The sequence below is a fragment of the Ixodes scapularis genome, unplaced genomic scaffold (genome assembly GCF_016920785.2).
Source record: "Ixodes scapularis isolate PalLabHiFi unplaced genomic scaffold, ASM1692078v2 PGA_scaffold8__174_contigs__length_109621045, whole genome shotgun sequence".
Classification (NCBI taxonomy): domain Eukaryota; kingdom Metazoa; phylum Arthropoda; class Arachnida; order Ixodida; family Ixodidae; genus Ixodes; species Ixodes scapularis.
Window position 1 is genome coordinate 53850505 of NW_024609883.1, and position 25830 is coordinate 53876334.

The window sequence follows — 25830 nt, forward strand, 5'->3', positions numbered from 1 at the left end:
ACAGTTTCACCTCGTTTCCGCAGGTTACCATAGCGATCCTCTCCTGGTGCCGAATCTTGCGTGTGCTGGGATCTTCCGGCTTCGCTTTCGCCCTCCTCGGGTTGCTGGTGGTAGCGGCGTTCTTGGATGCAGTACTGTTAAACCATCGGCTCTCACATCAGAAGGTGTGGACACGCTTTCTGCAACATAGAAAGATATCTCCGAATCGCTTTAATAAAACACGCGTTGTTCGAGCTGCGATCACACGGCAAATATATCCGGCAAAGGAGAGTCATGTGTTCGAAGCTTACATGTGTCTGAAGAAAATAGGCTTCGGGCATGAGTGAGTCGTATCCACAGTCACCCTGTCTACATCGAACACCGTGTCTTTTGCGTGACTCTTATGGCTGCGTCCCACTAGAACGACAGACAACGACAAACGACAGCGACACACGACACCGAGCGACAAAAGACATCGACAGACAGCCTGTTTGTCGTAGTCCGCCGGAGTCCGCCGTCCCACCTGGCGGACACGACGAAGAACACGGGGACAAGGAAATTTGTTTCCTAGTGGGACTGGAGTTGTCAACAAAACACTTCAAAATACACAGACAAACGGAGTCGGACGACACGGTTTTCGTGTTTCGCTCTTTGGGCGAAAACGCTTCGACAAACATAGTTGAAGTGGAGACGGCTATTTTTCTCTTCGAATAATTTATTAAATAATCGATCACGGGCGCGACGGAATGACCATCGACACTGATACCACTGATCAGTGGGATTTCAAGTTTTCAACGGCCAGAATCGTTTTTTGTGCGAAAAGCCTACTCGCACACCGCACGAACGATGGCCGCGAATGGTGTAGAATTCGATTCTGAATTAGAAGGTATCTTAATACAAATGATCGAGGATCGCCGGTTCCTGTGGGATATCCGACATCCAGACTACCATAAAAAAAAACTTAAAGGAGCGGGCCTTCGCCGACATCACGGGCGCCTTGGGGTTCGGCGACAGGAGTGAGTACTCGTTTATCTTTTTGCTCCCGATGTCAGAAATCATCAAAAAGATCCAGAGCCGCAATAGACCTATTGCTAAATTACCCAAGCATCGAGCAGAACGCAGGGATTGGTGTTCCACGCGCCGCATGTGCTGGACTCGGCGGTAGTAACTTTTCTAATGCAAATGCCTAAAACAAATTGCATCTTGCACGCGCGTTCGTCAACTCTTTATTTTGGTTATTACTTCAAATGCTTTATACGGGGAAGGCGTGCGCGTGGAACACTAATTTCTGTATTCTCCTTGATGCTTGGGTAATTTAGCAATAGATCTATCCTTACCGCACGACGGCCGCATTTTTGGTGCTCGCGGAAGCAGTGGCGAAGGCAGGGAGATGGTTTAGGGAATCCCCCCCCCCCCCCCCTTCTTTTTCTGAAAATATTTCTTTAAAATCTTGTTTAGTAAAGGAACACAAATATTGGATGACTACCGAATTGCTCTACCTAGCCGGGGGGTTGGGGACGGCCGTGTTCGTACCGGTGAATTGTACAGTACATCGACTACTACAAGCAAAGATGAGACAAAGCCCCCCCCCCCACCTCCCTCCCTCCCTTCCCCCCCCCCCATCTCCCTCCCTCCCTTCCCTTCCCCCCCCCCCCCGCCCCCTTAGTCATAACAATCCCAACCCGTCCCCGAAAATAATTCTCGACTACGCCACTGCACAGAAGTAAGCATCTCTTTAGATCAGCAGACACACCAGTTTTATTCAAGAATGACTGAGTAAACACATTAGCATAAATTTCGGAGATTTGACATCAACACACTTTGGAGCATTCAACACCTCAAAATTGTGCTGCTGTTTGTGAAGGTGTCATAATTTTGTTTCAATACATTGCAGTTGACAAAGTAAAGAACAAGTGGACGAACCTCCGGTCCCAGTACCAGAGAGAGAACCGGAAGGTAAAAGACACGCAACGCTCTGGTGCTGGGGCCGACGATGTCCATGTCCCAAAATGGGTGCACTTCAAGAAAATGAAGTTTTTGTCCGGTGGTGCACCGGAAGCTCCAAGTGAGTCGACTGCCGAGGCGCCTGAAGCAGTCCATGTTTCCCAAGAGGATATGGTGAGTGCCTTAACCGAGGGGACTTTTCCCCCTTGACCGAGAAAAGTTGGTGCTTGCAGCATATATTTCGGGGGCCCAGGATCGCTAAAAAATCGAGTTCATGACCAAACTGTATGACGCCTACGGTGCCCAAATATTTAGCTCCACGACGGAGAGGAGTACTCATTACATATGGCCATATATTTGCCAAAAGGTGCTGCAGATCTGCATGCTATAGCCCTCACACAAAAATTGAGAAAATTATATTTAAAAAAGCACTTAAAAGATTATTATAATACCCATCACTGTTGATGTCAGCACCTCCAAATATGGGAGGATTGCAGCAGTGTTCCATAACAACTGCAGAGATATCTTGTCTCACTGAGTGTATGAGCCCCTCCCTATGCCTTAGGTTTTACTTCGGCAATTAGTACCTTGTGGAATCATGATGGCCTTGTTAACTACACATGTTAAACTGTTTTTGTGAAAAACTGCATGTTACATACACTAAAAGTCCAATATTTTGTTTAACACTTGTGTGAAAATCTGCACATAACATCCACTGAAAGTTCTCTTTAGTTCAACACTTGCAAATGAAAGAAAAGGATAAGATGCAACACAAATTGTCTGCAGGATTCCTGCCACGTGCCCGATGACTACAGGTCCGAAGACGAAAGTCCACCACCTGAGGCACCGGCCAAAAGGAGCCGCCGTCACAGCACGGAGGAACTGGCGACAAACAAGGCGGCACTGCTGCAGGCAGCTGTAAACAGCCTCAAGTCTGCCAGGGAGGTGGAGCCTGATGAGTGTCGGGGCTTTGGCCTGATGATGGAGGGGCTTGCTCGGACGATATCAAGGGGTACCAGCAGGCAGCTGGGCATGCTTGCCGCGCATAAGGCCCTCGTGGAAGCAGCCATATCTTCACAGGTCGTTGTGGTGGCTGCGCCAGAATAAAGGAAGTCTCCATATGAGCTCTCTTCATGTTTACTTGTTGAGTAGTACAAGACACCCGTGATTTCCCTACCGACCCCCTAGGGGGGTGGGGGGGGGGGGGTGTACACCCCCCCTTATGGCCAATTCGTCTGGACCCGTATCGCGCGATGCAGTGCGGTTCGTCGTACCAACACCTCCTAGAAGACAAGGCCGTAGTGCTCTTCTCGTGACGTCGCAAAGGAAGGCCATCGGGGGCGCGCGTCGAAGCGAATGCAACGCGCGTAGATCGACCGTCGTAACGCGTTTTTAGTCACATACGCGGGTCATATTAGCTAAAATTAAAGCTGCAGATAGCAACGGGTCTAGAAAACATTTTATTACACCAGCAAAATATTACACCGCTAAATAATCGGTACTAAATGGCACGAGGTATGCGTACAAGACGTCTATCGAAAAATGTGATTGTTTTAAGTCGAAAACATTGAGTCATGCAATTATTGTTGTAGGAATGCATATTTTATACAGAAATACTTTGACAAAATGGCGAGACACGCAGTGATTTTGAAACAGCAAAACAGAACAGTTAAAAATCAGGTAGACATAGTCAACGCGGACAAGGCAAGACAAGCGTTTCTCACGATCATGTAAGCGACGTTATCGCGTGCAGTCACTGAATTCTTGCATCATACCCCGGCCACATGGCAAGATTAATGTAATTCCGATCAAATGACATTATAGGGTCGACAAATCCGCTTGCGGCGCTCGTATAATCACTCAAGACCGCGAGCTGATTAAATCCTATATCACTAAATGAAAATATATTAACGTTTCCCTGTAGCAGGGGTACTAAACTTACTGCTTAGTCTACTAATTTACTTCTCCCTATGGGCTCGAGCTGCCTTAGAACAAAACATAACTTGTTTTGTATATAATAATACTATCACCTTAATACAGTTAAGATTCTAGTATAAACGGGGAAAAGGCAATAAAATAACTTTAGTATAAATAAACACAGAACCACAAACAACTCACTTTCAATAATCACACAAACTTGATTTTCATCTTCCAGTGAAAACTAGATTAGCGCGCATATTTACAAATGTCGACGCAACTGCATACGAATAATGACAAGGAACAAAATTGCAATTTATCATGCGATTAAAAAAAAAACGATTGCAGCATCTTACTTGCGTCCTACATGAACAAGAAAGCCCGTAAATAAGTTGTTTCTCACCTGTCGATCGTATCCATACGTCCCACAATATCCGTGACGAACACATTTGAACACGAACTCCAAGAAGCCTCTCTCTGTCGAGAGAGAGGTCTATCGATTAGTCGACCAGAGCCTTCGTTGGCTAGTTGTCACACGTCACTCAAACCGTAGCAGGACTTGTTTCACAAATGCACGTAAATGCCGTAGTATCAAGCGAACACAAAAAAAAAAAAAAAAAAACTACCCGAGACTACGGTGATGACAGAAATACGACGGGAAACAAGTCTCAAAAGTACCACACACGAGAGCAGCGGCGACGAAAGGCTTAACGTTGTCGACCCATCTCTTGCTGGTGTGCGCTCCCTGCGACAACGATTGGATTTCTTTTCGGTTTGCTTCCCTTCCGAGTTGTCTCAGCGTTCCTTTTCAGACAGTCAGCAGCTCACACACAACGTAAATTTACCAGAATCGGAGCCATGTGGCATTAGTAGCATCGCAGCCGGTCCTGTCGAAAAGTGTGGGGTGCTGCGGAACTGCACGTAGTCCCGCGGTTACGGGAATACTCATAAATATAATTTTGGTACTCTCAACCTTGGTAGCGCGTTATATAATACGTTTATATTATATATATAATAAATTGTACAAGACTGCGCCTTTAAAACGTATATTAATGTCGGATAAACGCGCATGAACGAACACCACCGCGCCGCTTGTCAAGGGACATTTTTTTCACGTCGATAGCGTATTCTCACGTAGTTGCGCCATGGACTTCCTTCCTCCGCCATTGTGACGTAACCTCTCAGAGCGCTCTGGCCTTCTTCTCTAGGAGGTGTTGGTCGTACACGGAGGGCTATAGGCGAGAGGGAAGCGTCCTTCTCTCCCCGCCAGCCTTTCGTGTATAAAGTGGAAAGAGTTTAGTGCACTGGACGGGTGCGGTGCGGAATCCCGGACAGAAGCTCACCCATTTTTTAAAAGACCCGGACAAAAGCTCACCAGGAAAAAATTTTGTGTTGGTTTTATAGAGAAACCAAGTTCAGAGAAAAAGGCGATAAACCTCCTTTTAGCGAATTCGGCCACCGCGAAGCGGCGTGTATGGATAAGTCAGGTGATTTAACATTTTTGTAATGAGCCGCCGCAGACTGCCGCCGGCGAAGCGGCAGAAGCACAGCAGGAGGTTTGGATTAATACACCAGTAATACACGCGCGAAGTAGAAAAGCCTTTTTTAAGTAGCGTCCCCATTTCGATAAACGGCATATCTCTAAACTGAGGCTCTGCTTTCTCTAAACCGTGCTTCAATAAAACGTGCCCGTTCTCTAAAACATGTTTCGACGGAATGGCATTCGATCAACCGTAGTAAACCCTTGCGTGGGATGGGGCACAAGTTCACCTAAATATGGTGCAATGTCCATTGCGTCCACATTTTATTTCAGTCCGTGTTTTGCCCGGGTAGCGAAAAAAAAAGAGGTGAGCTTTTGTCCGGGTTTGTGAAAAAAACGGGTGAGCTTTTGTCCGGTGAGCTTCTGTCCGGTGAGCTTTTGTCAGGTGAGCTTTTGTCCGGTTACCACGGTGCGGGCCCAGACGAATTGGATATTAGTTTGTCTGATGGCACCCATGAAAACAGAAAAATAATTGCCTCCGTGTGCTGAACTCCCTCCTCCCCCCCTTTCCCTCCCTCTCTCTCCCCCCAGACACACACCCTAATTTTAATTCCTGGGGAAACCACTGCCAGACACTTTCTCGTAAGTTACATTCAGTGCAGGGAAAAGGTACAGATCAGTGGATGTAGATTTCCAGCAGAACATCACCTATTTATTAATCTACACCACAACATACTTATCCAAAATTTGTTTGGATAAGTATGGATAAAAACAAAGAACACATCTCAGCTCAGAATCCATAACCACCCAAGCTCTGTTAATTTACTGTTACTGTATTCCATTAGCTATCAAAAAAATGCTCGGTATTACTTGTAATATGTGTCAGATTCCTATACATTGGAAAATAAGGAAATCTTATGGCATTAGAGAAATGTGGGGGCCATCCTTTTCGTGGATTGTGAAGTAGCAAAGCTTGGAAGAGACTGTCTTAACAAATGACACATACCATTACTTCAGTAACTTCCACTGCCAAGAGACTTGGCCTTCATCCCAGAAGTACTCCTTGAAGACCGTCCGAACGGCTTTGGCGTCGGTTGATGGCTTGCCGCCAATGCGTTGCACAGGGAAGACTACCTTGTCGTTCACGTCTTTCCTCCATGTGCCACCGCGTACTGTTCCTGAAGTAGAGCAAGAATAAAAAGCATTTTGTAAAATGGAATAGGCATATGCTAACAGTATATGAAATTAAATCCTCATTGGGCGCGCTAAGTTTGCACTCGTTTACTCCTACTCCGACACTCCAATTTTCAAACTCCAAACGCAGCAGCTAAATGGAGCATAGATACGGGAGTGCAACACACCGAAACTATAGACGAGCCGCATGAGCCACTTCCAAAAGCACGGTTCTGATGAACCCATCATCTCATGGATACGAGTGGCAGAAGCCAAAATTATTTTGAACATAAATTAATGAAGGCCTCTGTAACGCAGAAGTTAAAAAAAAAAGGACTGACGTTAGGAAGTTTATATATGATTGTTTTAATATTTGTGAAAAGTCTGAAGACTTCTTTCGAGCATGTATGCGGAAAGTTCCTCGACTGAGCTATTCATTGACCATGCATATTGTTCAGATTTAAATTAAAGAACATTCCTGAACCCGCTTGTCGACGCAAAAACTGTCAAACTTGTCAGATGTCCCGTGGTTCCATCTTGCTACACAAGACTGAATCCATCGATCTACTATGTCGATACCGGCACACAGCCGTTCAATAGATGTCATGCCAATTCGTTTTCAGGCGAGATGTATGAACAAACCTTTTCCGCAACGTTAACTGGTTCCGGCTCTTTAATTGAAGTATCTTTATTTGCTGGGCTAAGCATTCTAAAAAGGGCCACGGTTCGAATGTCTTTTTCTCTCCACAACTTTTCTGTCGTTGTTCTATTGGCAAGCTACCGTTTGATAGATGTATTCGTTTTCAGGCGAGATGCACAAACAAACCTTTTCTGGAACGCTAGTTGCTGTCTTGGCTTTCAAATCAAATTGTTTTTACCTACTGGATTAAGCGCTATTCAAATAAAAAGGGCCAGCAGTTCGGGGGGCACCCTACGTCTCGGCGTTTCGGTCAGTGCAGCCATTTTATTTGTGGATGTGACATCATGGAGCGTGAAGAAGTCACTCACACTTTGAGAAATGCTCGGTGCATAAAGAGTGCACTCGAGTGTCAGTCTCCGACGGCGCTCCTTTCCGTTTACTGAACGGAGTGCCAAACTCTTAAGCTCCAGAGCACGGACCTCACATGTCCATTATCAACCGCAAAAAGAACTATCAAACTCTAAAGGGGCTATGTTATTTGAGGTGTGTCCCCTTTTTCTGTCTTTTTCGCTCCATTTCTTTTCCCACCTCAATGTCATGTTAGCCATCATATTAAACTTACACCAGGTTGCCTGTACTCTAATTATTTTCTCATTTATCTTATGCTACATTTCTACAAGCTAGAACTGCTGCTAGGGAAAGGGGCACAAAATATAGGAAGGCGAGACGTAAGTGGCACAAGGGTGACATAGCATTGAATGGGACGACTCAAGCGGACAACTATTGCAGGGCAACAGGAGGATCACAATAGCAGGAATGGCTTGCTTTCGTTGCGGTAGCTCCAGAAGGGGTGTTTGGCTATGTAGTATTGTGATCAATGTGAAAGGTAATACGACCAAGCTTCTTGCAAGGACTACAGCTGCCGATTATGTACCAGTGGCGAGATGTGCGTCCCAGTAGCGTTACATATGTGTACTTGGGTCGCTCTTCTGTTAGTTTTCTTGTGCACAGTCTGTAAAAATCAAACCCAAAACCGTTTAAGCGAACCTTTAAAAGGAAACTGCACTAAATTCTTTTGATTTCCGTGTTACGACTATTTTTTACTAAGTCAGCAACCCTGAGTTACGAAATATAATTTGCTTTCGGTAGTGTTTATAGTTTTGCATATATCTAGTTTCAAATTTTTGTTTTTGCGCTTGTGGCGAAACAAATATCGGCTCCTCCACTGCAGCAACATCAGTGGCAGAAACTTTCGTACCCCTGTAGCAACTGGGCTCTGTACGAGTGCCGGCACTCTCTGCGTCTGCCTAGGAAACTGCCGCACTGCTGAGCTACTGTTCGAATTGGTGATATCCTGCGGATTCCTTTGCAATTAGAGTAAACATTTAAAGGGATACTTCAACGAAATTTGAAATATTCCCGTCGTGTTCAAAAATAGGTTGAATATGATCCACAATATCCGTAAATGACAATCGCACGTTTGTATTTTGAGCCTGGTGGCTGTATTTTTCGTTATAAACGGCCCCCTCTGGCAAGTGCTCGGAGAAGGCCCAGCGGAGACCACGTGAGATCCAACGCAATCGTGACGTAGGTCGTCTCAAGACGAGCAAAGCTACGGCGAGGCTGACGTCGAGAGGATGGCCTAGTCGTTCCAGCCACCGAAGCGGCTGCTTTTGTACAAATTTTGAGTGACGGGTTAATCTTCTATAATCTTGTAGGGGGACAATAGCGACTTCTGCGACACACAAAAGGCATTCTCCTGAAGAGGGGAGTTCCTCCTGCCCCTCTTCTCTCGTCGTGGCCGGAGACGAGACAACCTCCGTCACTAGCTGCCAAGGTTGCTAGACGGGCATTACAAGCGAGGCGTTAGCGACATCCACCAGGTGCTCTTTGCTAATCGTTAAATTTGTTTTAAAATTCCTTTTCGTGACTTTTAACAAGATATTGGTACGTTCGATTTGATGGTGCTTTTTTGAACACATATAGACCAAAAAATGAGCGCCGAAATTTCGCTGTAGTATCCCTTTAAAGGATAATCAAATAAAATGTAAAGCCTACGGACAGTTACCCGAGAAACTGAACTGAAAGGTGAATGATGCAAATTGTGGTTCACAGTTGGTTATTTATGTTTTAAGAAAAGGCCTATAAAAGAGGATTGTGATCGTCGACCCAGAAACAAGCTCTACAATGCTGTGTAAGGACAGGAGGCAACAGTTTGGTGAAACCTGTATATGCTGCGACAGCCAGCAAAGGACGAAACTGAAGTGCTTGTCACTGTTGCCTGACAAAGGCTGACCTGCTTATGTCGGGCAAGACTTTAAGGCACATGCTTAAATGTGCCTTCTAGTCTTTAGCAGTTCCACTTGGTGTTGCCTGGTTTAGTTTCGTTTTCAAAAATATGTGCCCACCCATGCCCACCCACCTCAGAAAACACAGTAATTGCTGTTATAACAAATCAAATACATCAATTACCTGAAAAACCAATGGTGGGCGCAGGAGTTCATTTGAATTGCACATCACCATTCTTATGCCCAACGTTAGCACTAGGACAGAGTGTCTGGATAGCACCAACGTCAAATAGCCCATTTTGCATTTACCTGTGAGGACGTCCTCAACGTCGAGACTTTCTGGAGGCGTGTACCTCCCCCTTGAACTGTTCTTCGTCCGGAGGAAGTTGTGCAATGCAATTGTTGCCTTCACAACTTTGACAGCCCTGTGAGGCTTTTGCCGAAGAGGGTGCCCGTAGACTTGGAACCGGTTGCGGAGGATTCCGAAGCTATTTTCCACAATGCGACGTCCCCGGGAGAGTCTGGAAAAAGAAACAATAATCTTGCATCACTAATGACCCTTCATACTGTACTTTTAAAAGTGCAGGCATGCTCTTTTAAAAACCTTCAATAAGTACTGATTTCCTATTGCCATGGCAGAACTGCTAGCTGTCTTCAACTTGATTCCCAGTGTAGCATATAGACCGACACGTGGGCTTGACATTATAGAGCTGCGGTGCGGCTGCGATCGCGCCGGAGCCGGTGGCGTGGGTAGAAGGGCGCACATTTTCCATGGGCGTCATAGCATTTCAGCATGCCGCAAAGCTGTGCAGCCGTTAATTTCACCGAAAGGTACAGCAAAAGTAGTGAACTGAGTTGCCACAAGTTCCAGGCAGGCTTTAAAAAGCGCAAAATTTGAAGAATATCCGTTGATCGAAAAGAATGGTCGCCTCATGAGGACGACCGTTTGTGCGGCAAGCACTTTCTTGAAGGCAAGCGTGGCTTCCATTTTAATTTCTGTCCCGAGGTTCTTATAGGCATGGAAGCCATCGTCTGATCGAGGCCACCCAGATTTTGCTCCCACGGTTTTCACGCACAAAGCACCGGCCAAGTGCTCGTTAAGTCGCTCTGTTGCCGTACAAACGCTGAAATTTACCAGTGTGTTAGAATCTCTCAGAACAAACGTATCAGTGGCCCCCGAGATGTTTATCACCTTCCGTGTGGGGGTGAAAAATTTAACATTTGTCGACAAAACTCCCCCAGCAGAAACCTCTGACTGCTCAATAAGCATCAGAGAATGCTAAACACAGTGACTTTACCCGAGACTTGGGCAGCATCATCATGTTTAACATTTACCTATGTCAGCTAACTTGCCCTGTCGTATTTTGTTCGAGAAAGCTCTCGTTCTCGACGCCCTCACCAGGGCTAATTAATATCTGATTCACCTGTAATGACCATCGAAATCGAAGGTCCCACGAAAAGTTTTGCTGGATAATCCAACGGACTAGTTTTAAGCCTTACCCTTTCAGTGGCTCACGCATAATATCATGGTCAAACAAATCAAGCTTCTTCTTGGACAGCATCATCAGTTTTCTTCAGTGTAAACGGTTATAAGAATTGAAAGATTGCAACCAGCTGCTTTGTAAACAGCTGGTTGCAGAAATTTACGACGCCTGTAACTATCTCTACAACAGCCGAGTTGCTTGAACTCATTGCAACTATAAACTACAGGTTGCAGCGACCAACGTTTGTAGATAAACGTTGGTAGCGACTGCACTCTCTCATTCCCACCCATCACTCCGAACAAAAAGGCGCTAGTTTCGGTTTGAGGTCGGTACCCTTTCTACAACATAGATGGCGGCAGCCTCAGTCTTCTGCACTCGGTGCATTTGGCAGGATCGATTGAGTTCAGTTCTCCGTGCAACACTCTGCGAGTGCGATGCATTTTGGGGGAGAACTCGAACGGTGCCAGTGCGTGTCAAACGAACTCGCTAGTGCTTTCCCTTTCTCCCCTCGTCTGGTGTTGCCTTCGCCTGTCTTGCACGCAACTAGTGACACGGAGTACAGGTTCAAAAGCTCATGTCAACATCTGAACTTCAGACAAGTGGATGACAAAGCAGGCATCTCTAGATCTGGATCCCCGGCAAGTCCAATCTCCAAGGGACAAGAATATGTAGGGCAGGACAAGAATATGTAGGGCATTGTATTATTCCCAGGCATTGCCTATGACAGCTATGTGAGACAACGGTGGTGGACACCACCATAGGCAGTCATAATATGTGCAATGCCAAAAACTCTTGGTTGGTAGATAGTTGTGCTATAGGTAGCTTTATAGGGGGATGTGCGATTCAATTTGATTGAGAAATCAATATTCGCACGTCAGTTTTCATGATGGAGCACGGTACCCAGAAATGGGGCCTTTGCACATGCGGCGAATCTTCAAGAGCATTAGTAGCACGAGGTGAAATGCTCGGGGATGCGCGTGACAACATACCTTCCACTGTATTAATGGCACATCTAGTACCTGGGCATAGCAACCAATGTGATGCGACATGAAAGCTATGTATTGTCATTCTCACTACAGGGCAAATGCAAGGCAAGGCTTACTGATAGTGGCACAGCGACGGTAGAACAGTCTGTACTCACCGATAGTTGAACATCGTCTCTGGATCCTTTAGCTCAGCTGCTGGAAAGGGCCTCAGCAGGTACGGCTTGAGTTCAAACCCTTCGTCACCAATAATAACGAACGGTGCCACCTTCGATGAGTTTGGCAGCTGTGCTGGCTCCGGGAAACCAGCAGAGCCACGGTCGATATGTGCCCGTAAGCTTGTGGCAGCCCAGACACCGCTATCGTTCATCCGTCCATTCCTGCCCACATCTGCGTACAGGAACTTGAGGTCGGCATCTACAAGAGCCATCAGCACAATGCTGAATGTGCCCTTGTAGTTCCGGTACATGGCTCCTGTACCCAGAGGTGGGCAGATGGTCACATGTTTGCCATCTAAGGCGCCCAGGCAATGCGGGAACTGCCACAGCTCTTCAAACCCCCGGGCAACTTGTCTCCACTCGCCCGGCGTTGATGGTAGCTTGGAAGAAAGAGGAAGACATGTCAGCCAACTGTGCAACCCTCATAGAAAGGAAACACCTTATCTACTAAACGGAACTTTGTCTACTTACTGAATTGAACACTAAAAAGTCATGTGCGCCCAGTAAGTGGACTCGCCAAATTTACAGGCAGTGCACTGTGCAGCCTGGGTAGACATTCTGGTGACCCTTACACATTAATGGGATGCACAAAATTGCAAGTACAACAAAACAGAAAAATCAATGCTGCAGCGTCACTCCCGTGATGGTGCTAGTATCAGTGATAGTGATAGCAATCTTTATTTGACCAGGAGATCCACGGTTTCGCAAAAAAAAGCAACAGTCCACACCATACAGGCCTAAAGTGCCGCATCTAATGACAGTCATTATGTCATGAATACTATATACAAGAGCCATGAGATGGTCTATGGGTTATTATAGAATGGTCGTTCAAGCCCCGGAGGTGGCACTTGAGGCAAGTCAACAGTAAACCGAGGTCACCAACAACTCGAGAGGCAATGAAATGCTGTGCGAGGTGCGAATTGGAGTGTTCAGGGCATGCAAAACACGAGTGTAGACACGGTTTCTTCAGGACACTTGGCCTGCAGGACGAGACAGCAGAACATGTCGTTATGGAGTGACTGAGAGCTTAGGCCGCCAATGCCACTAGATGTGGAGGGCTATGGTGTTGCACTGGGGCTGAGCGGGTTGAGACCAACACCACTGACCAGATAGGAGCAGATGACGTGCATTAGTCAAGATGTAGGTCGAGACCATGGTGGCCAGCAGGACGATGCCTGCGCCCTTGAATGGTTGAGATTACAAAGTGAAGATGGTAAGACGGGTGGGGGAAAACTGTGAGGAGGGGGGCCCAGGGCAGTCAAACTTAGGTTTTTGACACTTCTCTTTCCTTTTTTGATACTTCTCTTTCCTTTTGGCTAGATCACAGTTTTGTTAAAACTGTGATTGCCCGACACAAGGGGTTAGGTCACCATATCTGTGTGTCAAAAGCTTGTCCCTCTGCTTCTGTTCTGACACCACTGTGTGGCTTTAATTGTGATGGTATGTTTACGAGATAAACCTACCTTGATGAAGTCAGGTGCCAAAACTTCATATATAGCTATGCACACTTCGTGCACTATCTTGGAGACCGTGTTGTGGGCCCTCCTGAACTGGAAACCAGTAGAGGCGAAGGTCTCCCCTGGAATGAAGGTTCATTGCATTGAAATTAGTGAAAGCACTCTATATGCATTCTAAACAATCAAGTATGCCACCATGGTATACAAAATGCAGGGTTTTCAGGGAGCAATTTCAAAGGTGACTTTCACTTGATCATATTTACGCACCGATAATGGTGACTATTGATGCGACTCCTGTCAAAACTGGGAAACTGACCGAAACTCGGGTGGGTAGACCGCTGAAATTTTAGGAATACAGCGAACGATAGCCAGCAACATCAGTATGATAAGGATTGTTATATCAATATACTGAACCCAGCCAGTGGTGTCAGGTTGCAGGGCTATTCTTTATTTACAATTTATGACAACTTCCAGATTTACCATAATTGATGGTCTACCGGCGGTCCAGATGGCAGCAACCTACTCTAAAATAATTGCAAACATCAGTTTCGCAAGCTATTGGGGAGGAGGACAGACCGTGACGCCCCAAGCGGTTAACTGAACAACTACACGGATGGGGACAACAAATACAATGACGCAGCGGTCGGCCGACATAACCGAACGCGGCGTCAGCGTTCGGCTGGAGCTCATGTTCTCCGGCGAGGGGGAGGAGGGCTCTTCTCTTTTCGCTACGGCCTGCATGAACAATGCAGCATGCACGATCCCAGCTCAGCACAAAAGCCGAAGTGGGTCAAGCTCGCATTCTCTGAAAATAGAACCGGCACTTAACGTCGCTTCGTCGATTGTTAGTATTTTTTTACATTAGACTGTGCCCCGCGCTCTAATGTAGAAGATGACATGGCCATGCCCATAAGGCCTGTCGGCATGTGCACAGGCCTTGTGTTGAGTAAACACCGAGTGTGGGGAAAACAAACGGGTCAGAGCGCCCTCTATAGTTCGATCTCCTGCCCAATAGCGCTATAATTTACACATATGAGTGGGTAGGCTGTGTATTTAATATAAGAAATTATCAAAGAAGGTGAAAAGTTACAAAAACTAACATTGCATTGGAGAGACGCCTATTAAATATATAAAAAAAAAGACAACCCCGTCGTAAAGCGCTAAAATGTATGATTAAAAAAAAAAATAGGCAAGGAAAAGCATTTTGCCACTTTTCTCAGGGTCAGTTTTGTTGCTTAATTGAACTTCCCAATGGGTCACTCATACAACTTTTCTTGACTGTATTTGTTTGACTAGGGCAAACCTTTTCTTTGATAGTTTGAGAAATAAAATGCGCTACTTAGACGTACTTTAGAGATAAATCACACTGTTATAGCCTGCGAAAGCGAAACTGAATTTTGCAAGTTATGTAATACCCCTGTCAGACTGGCAATTAAATGTCAGTTCTATCGAATGACAATTGAGCGATCGGCCAATCAGTGCGCGCGACGCTCCGGCGTGTGTAGGCGTTGTATGAGACAGGGGGGAAAGTGAAAGTCAACTGTGTTCGTGCACAGGACGCATTTGTCACATTGCACGCGCACAGCTGATTCGCCCATCACACAAATGCCATTCAATGGAACTGACCTTTAATTGCCAGTCTGGCAGGGGTATGAAGTTGGTTGCTGCCACCTGGACCGGGGATGTGCGAGTGCGAGCAAACATACCGTTTCCGAGATAAGCTGTCTAGTATGTTAGTACACCGATTTCTGCGACTTCTCACAGCGACATAACTCACCTGTAGCGAGGTAGCGGAGCGTGATGGCGAGTCTTTCGCCTGCCGGAATGGCTTGTCGAAACGGGGTGTCTCGCTTTACTATTAGTGGCCTCACTTTCCCCAGCAGCTCCTCAAAAGTGGCCGTATCCATTCTTATCCAGGAGCGGTACGACTCTGCGTCTTCTAGTGCCAGCTCGCGCATCAAATTCTCGTAGCACCCCTGCTCCCTGTGCTTCCTCAGGTGGGGTCGCATCCACATCCTCCGCTTTTTTGGAGGCTGGATGAGGTCGTCGTCTTCACTCGAGCTTAGGGCTTCTAGCAGAACTAGCCCAGCGAGAGCGAGCTGCCTCTCGCGACACGCCATGACAAAATCAACCCGCGACTTCGCGAACCAAAACCGCCAAAGCAGCGAGCGCGCGATCGTCCAAACGAGGCAAGACCGGAAGGATGCGCGTCGACGCGCGAGGAGAACGCTTGTCGTCGAGTGTTGTCTTTTAGTGGGACTGCCACACGGCGTCCGCGGCGCTACAAGTCAGACGACAAACAAGGTCTTGTCCGTCGTCGGACATTTGTCGATGGTGTCCGTCGCCACAGTGGGACGGGATGAGCGACAAGACACTTTGCCGTGTCGTCGTACAAAAGTTTGTCTTTGTCGCTCTAGTGGGACGCCGCTATTAGCAGTGTGGCTGGGGCTTTTTTATTCTCAACATACTTTGATTTTGAAAAGTTGTTTGTTTCACCGCAGACTTCGTAAATGTGATAGTATTGCTTGTCTTTCATGAAGGCTATAGTTCGTTCATTAAAATGGTGGGTCACAAAGCATTAAATGCCCGAAAATATCTATTGAGTAAAGAAAGTAGTATACGCAGCAGGGCGCCGCTTCTGCTCAGCTATTTCCTTCTCAGTGTACACTTCCCCCTCTGGAGAGGCCTTCCGAAGACTGCAGCATATCCAATGAGCGTCTCGTAACGCGACCTCTGCACACGTGCGTTAAGGAGAGGAAAATGGCGCGTGTCAACTAAATTTCGCAAATAGTCCCCTTAAAAAACCAGTAAAAAAAAAGAGGTCATTTCCTTCGCGCAGTGCTTAAGCGTCGGACGATTTAAAAAAAAAAAAAAGAAAGAAAAAGGCATTTGAACCTCGGGCATAAAACATTCAGGCCCTCAGGTCGATCCTCCCATGGGGACATTCGATATTGTGTTCTTTTTTTTTATAACTTTATATATTCTTTATTTACTTTCTTGCGCATGCGCATGCATTTCGTATCGCAGATGAGCATTTTCCGGGTGAAGCTACCCAATGAAATGCTAAAGAATCACAATTTATCTCGAAAGAATGTCAACCCCAGCCAACGTAATACGTAATTTGAGCGATATTTTTCGCTGCTGTCTTTTTGGTCGGCCGCTCACATTTGCTCGATTTTATTGATTTTTAAACGAAGCATGGCATGAAAATAGAACATTCCCACATTTCTGTGGAATTGTATGAGCCAGTTTAATTGTCCGAAAGAACTGTGCAGAGACCGTCATCTGGATTTACGAAGTAAAATTGTCGTGTACGTAGGCATATTCGTGTCTTCACCAAAATCTTATGTGCGCTGTTACTCTGCCCCCCCCCCCCCCCCCCCCCCCCCCTCCGAAACAAGAACAAAACTTGACACACATGCGTTACATCTCATAATATCATTTCCAACAGCCATATAACGTATTCGCACTTTTCACAGTGAATAACGCACAGTTCAATTCGATATTTGGCCTTGCTTTTCTGTAATATTTTGCCTCTCAGACATCAGTCCATCCAATGTGTGTTTTATTGTGTAATCATAAAGGATGCTAGACCTTCAGAGGTGTGCACGTACATGAGGGAGAAAGCATAGCCAGTGTGGAAACATCTGTAGCACACTTTACTTTAACTTTTCAAAATGAGTTAAGAAGTCAACGCCCGAGTTATTAAGCGTGTCGTACATACCTGCATACGTGTTAATGGGGTCAGATTCTAAGTCATAAAGGTAAAAAAGTCGTGCATCATTTTGTAGTCGGGGAACATCGAATGAGAGTTTGCTAAGTAGCTGATGAAAAGTACCACATGAATGGCACATAAATAGCGCGTTTTGTTTTTTTCAAATATTTTAAACGAATCAAAATAGCGTACACTTGCCGAATGAATTCGGTTTTTTATATGTATAATGTCTGTATGACATACGTTCTGTTTGCTTGAATTAAAAGTGTAAATTCCACCGATAAAGATATTTTTTCTTAATGCGAAAGCATTACCTATCCCATGTGGCGGAGCTGGCGGCGTCTGCAACCGCAAAACACGCGAAAGAAATGCCCACCCTCCCATTGGCTGAGCAAAATGGCTCCTAGACAGCCATCGGCCGCCACTTCACGAGAGCGCGCGCTAGACCGCCGCTCTCGTGTCAGGCGTTGTCTGATGGCATAGCAGTTCGACGACGGGGCCACAGAGTGTCCGGTCAGAGACCTAGAGCGCGAGGATCTGGTAGCACACAGCATTTCTGGGGGACCTGGACATCAGCGCACAGCTTTCGCAGCGGCGAGGACCCGAAACATGGTTGCCACACCCGACAAGAAAAGAAGCGGTAGCGCGAGGAACGCGAGGAGGACGAGCGGAGATTCCATCGCTTGAGAGAATTGTGTTTCGGCGTCTCGCCGCAGCGGGGCGCCCGTCACGTGGCTCTCCTCTCATTCGTTGTCTGCCGCTCTACCTTTCTGATTTCGGGGTCCGCTTCTCGTGGCGATCTGCCAGTATGGAGGAGGCTATGGTTAGGATGTGGGTGGCTGTGGCCGCACCTTGTCCTCTCGGCGCCGAGGAAAGCCTGAGGCATCTTTATCGTCGGTGGCCGCAACCTCGGCAGTAGCGGAACGTGGCCGTCCACGCCAGTACACCGCAGACGAACTAAGCGAGCGGAAAAACGACATCCATGCTTTCGCATTAACAACTCATAAGAAGTGCTTAGGTGTCCTCGGAATTTTGTTGTTGTTTTGTTTATAAATATGTTTTATATTAATACCTATTTGATATACTTTTTTTTTTGCGCTGCAGATACCGGCTATTTAGACTGTACGCGGTGTTGCCATGCCGCATATCGCCTACCGTTTACAAATACGCCACCGGACTGGGGAAAGCGCGGCACGTGGCGCTGCGGTCGCGTAAACAAAGATGGACAACATTGCCTGGCGAGTGCCATCTTTGCAGCACAAAGGACGGCAGATCGCAGCCGGCAAACCAAAGAGCTCCTTCGGATTACCGCATCTCTGCTTCGAAATTCCGCCGGCCACGCACGACTGTGCACAAGGGGATTCCTCATTGAGAGCATCGATATTTTCTATTCTTTGTTTTGACGTCAGTGAAGGTTTAAAACGCTGACCTGGAAAGTATAATAAACGACACCATCTTTCTAGTGAAAGGACTCGAGACCGTAGCGTCACGGTGTCGAAATCCTGGTGTAAGGAGATATGATGGCCGCAAGTGATGTCAAGTCACGTGAGATCCATTTCCATCTAAGTTTAGCATGAAATTTTACAAAAAATATTTTCTCTACTTCCCGAAAGATTGCAATGCCTTCACAAATCGTAACTATCGCTCCTTAAATACACCTTTCATGCATTGTATGGCTTCAAAGATGAAGGCCACTGGTAATTTGTACTTATATTTTTCAGGATAGCATTCTGACCGAAACGGTGAACAACTCAAGAATCATCCTAATCACCTCTGCAGCTATCCTGCTGTCTGGAAGCTTCCTCTTTGCAGGAGTTCAAGACACAGTGCGTAGACGGTCACGAAAAGCGCACGAGAAGGTGACGCAACGTTCAACTCCTCGAAGGATGTACCACGGCACAGTAAAGTACAGAGCCAAGTACAACGTACTCGTGTGCACAAAGACAACACCAGCATGCAAAAAAGCAAGGGGCTTTCATGCTATTCAGAACCATTTCCGATGCAGAAAACCACTCGAAACCGTTAAACTTCTTGCTTACATTTGACAGGCGTCGATATTCTACGCTATCTGTGGTGGTCAGATACCCAATGACGGCCAATTTTATGAGGCCAGAAAATAAGGGAGAGGAGAAGTTGAGATCTGGTTGGAATGATTAACGGGTAGACGCAGGATCTGCCTTTGCCTCCACTGCACTTGTCGAACACCGTAGAACACGGACCACCGGCGTCCGATGTTTGGCTTTTGCGTTCGGACGCGTTTCACGGGTGCAGTGGAGACAAAGCTAGCTTTATGCCTACCCACTAATCGTTCCAACCAGAGCTCGGCGTTCTGACGTCCCCGCGCGCTCTGCTATCCTCCTCTCCCTCCGTTTCCTCCCGCATAAAGAGGGGGTGGGAATCTTAATGCAAATATTTACTCACTCAAATACTAACATTACACGAGCCCTAAATGTACATGGTACCAGGGCCCGTTTGCTCGAAGCGCTAACCGTGGCTAAAGTTAGCCGCAGTACCTAGGAGAGGAATTTTGGTGACTGGCTCGGTAGGAACGCGGGGAAACATGGCGGTACCCCGGTGAGTGAGCGCCGCTCGCTTTGGAACTAATATGTCGTCGTAGCTGCAATATCGGGCGCGTTAGACAGCAAAAAATGGTGCAAGAGGCTTTCGCTTTGCCTTACCTCACTTAAATCGCAAAGCATAAGCAATGACCTCGCCGTATTTTTCAGAGAGTCTTTCGGTTCTGGCCATTCCTAAGCCTAAATGAACGCGATAATTGTCGGCATGGCAACGTCTTTGGAAAGTGGATTGCCTTGACTCAATCGGACGGGTACTGATAGTACACGAAAGAAGACAGCGTCCTAATAGACCTTTTTCTAAATTACCGAAGCATCGAAGAGAACGCAGGAAGTGTAATTCTGCGGTCCGCGCGCGCTGGCCTTCCTCTCATAAAAGATTTGAAGTAAATAATCATAATGAGGCTAGACGAACGCGAGTGCAAGGCAAAATTTGTTTTAGACATTTTGCCTGAGTTTTGCACTCCAGTTCAAAGAGTTAAGTCGCATCCATGGATCCGTTCATGTAGGCATGCGCCTTAGAGTCCCCATCTTCCTTACGCTCTCCGCGGCAGTCTCAACCTTTTATAAAGATAGTATTCTAATCACGAGTACGCAATGCTATAACTGGATAATGTAAATCTGTTTAAGAATAGTCGATATTTAATAATCGGTTGTAGAATGTTCATAGGAAGTATTTACAGATACAGATATAAAACAAATAAAAAATAATAGGTACGTTTGCTACAAGATTAGACACGTATCCAGTGCACTTCCGCATCCACTCAGATCTAAAATACAGCGCGATTAGATTGCATCAAATGTACCACGATGCTTTATTCCGTACGACCAACATAACATGGTGATAAAACCCAAAGTAATATTTATTGTGTCATGTTTGTCCTAAACCACTCATTTCAGGACTCCGGCACACCCCGCGACGAAGACAATCTATCAACTTTGGCCAGGATTTTCTGCGTTGTACTCTTGCCGTAAGTTGTTTTGTGTTTTGTGTACCTGATTTATCACCATCCAAGCAGACCAGGTGACCAAAAACTATTCAGTTATGTTCGATTAAATCAATGCAAATGTCATACTCTCATGGTAAGCCTCGAATAAGCTGCAGATATTAAAAAATATATATCTATCCTTTAATTTATTTTTATTTTTTTGCTTATTGTAATGTGTTTTTTTTTTCTGTCTATTGAAAGGGATTGCATAAACTAAGGAAGGAAACATAGCGGAGTAGGTCAGTAATAGTCTTGAAAATTTTATTATTTATTACCGTGAATATAATAAAAACATAATCAAGGCAATTTTGCTGTTCATTAGCACATAAAATAAACGGATGATAATGAAGAGGATGATGATGACGAAGTTCAATATATTTCTATAGATCAAAATGAACAAGGTAACAACTTTTAATAGTGGTAACGAAAATCGCAGAAACGTAATTTCTGGAATTTAAACCAGCTGTGGATACTCTTTAGTTCGCACCATGTCTTGAAGAAATATAAAATATTGTGTTTGCAGCTATGACATACGTATCTGTTCTATATTCCCTACTGAAAAAAACCATTTGGTGCCTATATGAAAATAAACGGGTCCATACCGGTAACAGTTTAACCATACCGGTCACCAGTTTGTCAAAGGGGTCGCCCGTATGGCTCAAAGGGGTCTCCCGTATGAGCCATAACGGTCACCTATTTGGACAAACGGGTCACTCCTTTGGCAAATGGGTCGCTCGTCTGGGCAAATGGGTCGTTCGTCTGGGCAAATGGGCGACTCGTTTGGGCAAAGTTGTCGCACGTTTGCTCAAACCGGTGACCATGTTGCAAACTGTACCGGTTTAATCAAACGGCTCTCCGGAGCCCGTTTCATACTGAACGTACAGATCGGCGGCGTGGGCACGCCTAGAGCACTATATAGCTCCTACGGAGCAGAGTAGCGCAATCCTTTGAACCCCGTGTTTTGCCGACAACATGGCCGACAGAGCGGCTCGGCGCGAGTCACGTGGTACTCAGGGTTCCAGAAGGCGGCCCGCCCTATGGGAGAATACATGGAGATCGACATAACACGGCTGATTAAAAAACTAACGGCGAGTTCACACTTTTCAAAACTAGTCTGTCGTGAAGTTAGTAAAGCACTAAACACTTTATCAAAGTTTTAACAATATCGGATGCGTGTGCAAATTTTGAGAAGGCAATTTCCAAGGCAATGGCGTTTGAAGCAGACGATTTTTGCTCGCAGCGGAGATGGGCTTTTCGGGTTGGCCGGAGCGGGTCACGTGAATGGTGTGACGTCGCCGTGTCGTCTGCTGCATGATGCCGCTCAGGCAATTTTTTAAAAAAAGTCAGGTCCTTGCGGGGCACAAAACTCAGCGCAAATTATTCTAAAGTGTTCCATTATTATGTCAAAAATGATTGCGATTTCGTACATTCCCACAATACTGGAGAAACAACGATTTTCTCACGTTCTCCATGCATTTCTGACCGCAGTTGGAACCTCCGGGCGTTCGCCGCTAGTCGCCGAGAGGCGGCGTTCTAGATTGCGCTACTCTGCTCCGAAGGAGCTATATAGTGCTCTAGGCACGCCTAGCGTTTCAGCCGTGGCAGCCAATGTTTCCGGAAGGCTGGGAGCGCCGGTTCATCGATTTCAGATCGTCCGCGTAATGCAAGTAATTTTATTTATATTTTAGTGCGCTGATGTGCGCTTATACTGCAACTAAAACTAACACCTTTTTTGTTGTTGTTTTACGTAAACGCGCGACGTTCGTGAGCCGATATTTTTGACAGACCTTTAAAACTTTGTCCATCTTTGTTGCCTCAATTTACTTATTCAGCTCGAATCTCTCTCGCAGAAGACGCGACCGCGTGAAAGATTGTACGTCTAGACTCCGTTTCACTTTAATTCAAGACGCCGCGAAGGTAGCACGCGTACACGCGGCTGCAAGAACATCGAGCATTGCGAGAGCACGCCCGCCGTTGCAGGAGTCAAGCTACGAGCTCGCGCTAAGTACTTTCTTCGCTCGGGCGCAAGCCGAGCTTCTGGCCGCCCCGCCGCCATTTCCAAGATTCGAGCGTGCTAAAATGCGCGCGCGCGTGCTTTTTTTTTTTTTTTTTTTTTTTTTTTTTTTTTTTTTTGAGGTTACAAAAACACATTTTGCTGGAATGCCTGGGAAGAGGGAGAGGGGCCGTCCCTGTGGTTCTCGCCCCCTCCCTGCTCTCTTGTCACCCGTCACGTGACCCGCAGCGGCGCGCGAGCTACACGCTGATAAGCATCGAGATCCGGAAGGGTGCGCCTAGCAGCCGCTTTTTTCTTTGCCTGCTTGTTGTCAGTTCCAGCTCGAACTTCGCGCGTCCCTGCGGTCTTATTAGGATGTCTCTCGACAACGTATTGGATGTGCACCAAAGCTCTCAGTGTTCGAAAAGTCCTACGTCTATATCGACAACAAGCGAATCTTCAAAGAAGTCAGGAATTCTCGCGGTTTGGTTGGGTTCGGCAACTGACAGCTTGTGCGCCACATCGTGTTGAAACTTCCAAGAAGCCGTCCCCTTTCATTTGTGTTTGTGTGGTTGTCCTGCTTTGACCATGTCGACAAATATCACGGATTACATCTTTCAAGTCCGCTATTTTTATGGTAAGTGCACTGCAACCTACTTCTTGGCAGCGATTGACCGTTCTTCTACTCGTACTCTTCCAGATTATCTATATAATTATGCAGCCACTATTCTCGCGGCAGCCGGGCGAATAATTTCCCGAAAGTCTACCTCCATAGTCTAGAATTACCTCGGTTCTTGTTTGCTTTGCTATCTTCTCAGTTGTATAAAAGCTTAGAGTGCCTCTCACATTTCACAGATCGCTTGCACGTTTGTACTTGTCTACAGAAGACGTAATAAACTTTGAGGGGAATTGAAAACAATCTTTTGTGTCTGTTTTCGTGTCCATTTGCAAGCACCTACGTGAGCACATTTGTTCTACGTGTCTCCTTCATTTTATAAATAGGTTTATGAGTTTCGGAACGTCTTAAATAAGTTTAAGATAACCAACCTACCAGACGATCCCCGTTTAGGGCTAGCGCATAATTTCCCGATTCGAATGGAACGTTCAAACGTGTGGTCACGTGGAAGGTCGAACGGGCACCTGTATCAAACGGGCACCCGTTTCAAACGGGCACCTGTATCAAATGGGTACAGTTTCGAGCGGGTACCGTTTCAAACGGCTACCCGTATCCCATAATCACGTTTGATCCAAACGGGTCGACAAGTTTGCACCCGTTTGATTTACCAGTTTGCCACCCGTTTGAATTTGAAATGTTTTTTTTTTTTTCAGTAGGGTTTATCTGTATTTATGAGTTATATTGGGCATATAACCAATATATTCAAAAGTTGGGATCTCTTTGGTTGCGCGGAAAGGGTAAAAGAAGTATGAAATTGTGTTTCATAAGACAAGTTTCAGCTGTGTAAATATATTTTTCCTCTCTAAATAAATCCGCTGTATGTTTCAAAATGTCGTTTCGAACACTTTGGCAATGTTTTACACGCGAGTAAAATAGTGAATTACAGTGAAAAAAACTTAATTGATGTGGAACTACGTTAAAATTAGGTATAATCAACAACCACGCCTTAACTATTCATGGTACCGACGTTTCCAAACCGATTCGGTTTCTTTTTTCAGGGGTTGACTATTTACTAGGGTGAAAAGCAGAACCTTTGTTTTCTTCTGCTTCTTCTAATACCACCAACTGCTTTAATTTTAGTTTTTGCTATGTCACTAATATTTTCTTCTATACCACCAACTATTTATGATTTATATATTTATATATTTATTTTACCCTCATGGCCAAAAGCGTTGCAAAGGGGCGTTGTGTTTTTTTTTTTGTTTTTTTTTTGTTTTTTTGTTTTCATGTAGACAGAGGGAAAAGAACAAAGTATTGCAACAATAGGAACAAAATATATATTAGTTAAACAGTGAAGTCATATAAAATTGATTAAGCAAAGAAAGTACATGATTACTCAGTCCAGTCAGAAAAAGAACGGAATCGACCATTAATGCAAGGGATGTAGGCGATTCCAGTCAATTGATGCTGTATTATTGAAGGATGAGTAAAATATATTAGAATGACAAAATGGTATGGCAATCTTATGATGATGATCAAAACGTGCTGAAATAAGTTACGGAGGATCTTTTAGCTGATTTCGGAGCACGGAGTTATGATGAAAGCTTTTGTGAAAGAGACACAATTTCGAGATTCTGCGACGATGTGCGAGGCTGGGAAGATGTAGGCTATTTTTCATTGATGTTATGCTGGCGGTGCGGTTTTAGTTAGCCAATATAAAACGTACGGAATCGTTCTGGACGGATTCAAATGAGTCAATAAGGAAGTAGTACCGAGATTCCAGGTGGAGGCTGCATATTTAAGTTTCTAGCGCACCAATGTAAGTTACATTTGAGAATACCAAGCATGCGATTGGCGTTATTAACCACATTCGTAACATGCTCGTTCCAGGAGAGATCCGCGGGTTACTACCACGCTCAGATATTTGTACGTGTCTACAAGCTGCAATGCTCTGTTTTGAAGGTCATATGGGGTAGTAAAGGCAGGTTTACGAGCCATAGGCCATATTTTACGCCTATTCACATTTAGTTCTACTGACGATAGCTCACACCATTTTGCTATAAAATTTAGATATTGCTGTAATTGTTTCAAATCAGAATTAATGGAAATTATTCGGTAAATAGAAGTCATCAGCAAATAATTTTATTGAGGAGGAAGCAGTATCTGGCAAAATCTTTAAAATAAACTAGAAAAAGCAAGTGATCCAAGATAGAGCCCTGAGGCACTCCAGAAGAAACGGGTGTCAAGGGAGAATTAATACTATTACAGGTTACAAACTGAGAACGATATGTTAAAAATGCTGCCAGCCAGTTAATCACGTTATGATCAATGTTTAGTTTACTTAGTTTACAAAGACGAAGACTTTGAGATACCTTGTCAAA

At 45.6% G+C, this 25830-nt stretch overlaps 1 protein-coding gene across 1 annotated transcript; it reads right to left on the bottom strand.

Annotated features, from left to right (window-relative positions):
* Nucleotides 1-1713: 1713 nt before the first annotated feature.
* Nucleotides 1714-13698, bottom strand: LOC120838518 (protein ALP1-like; the record flags this gene model as incomplete). Its single annotated transcript, XM_040208472.2, has 5 exons — nt 1714-3016; nt 6327-6498; nt 9731-9942; nt 12047-12486; nt 13570-13698. Coding segments are annotated over 4 exons (951 nt in total), but the record flags the coding sequence as incomplete, so codon positions are not given.
* Between the last annotated feature and the right edge of the window lie 12132 nt (nt 13699-25830).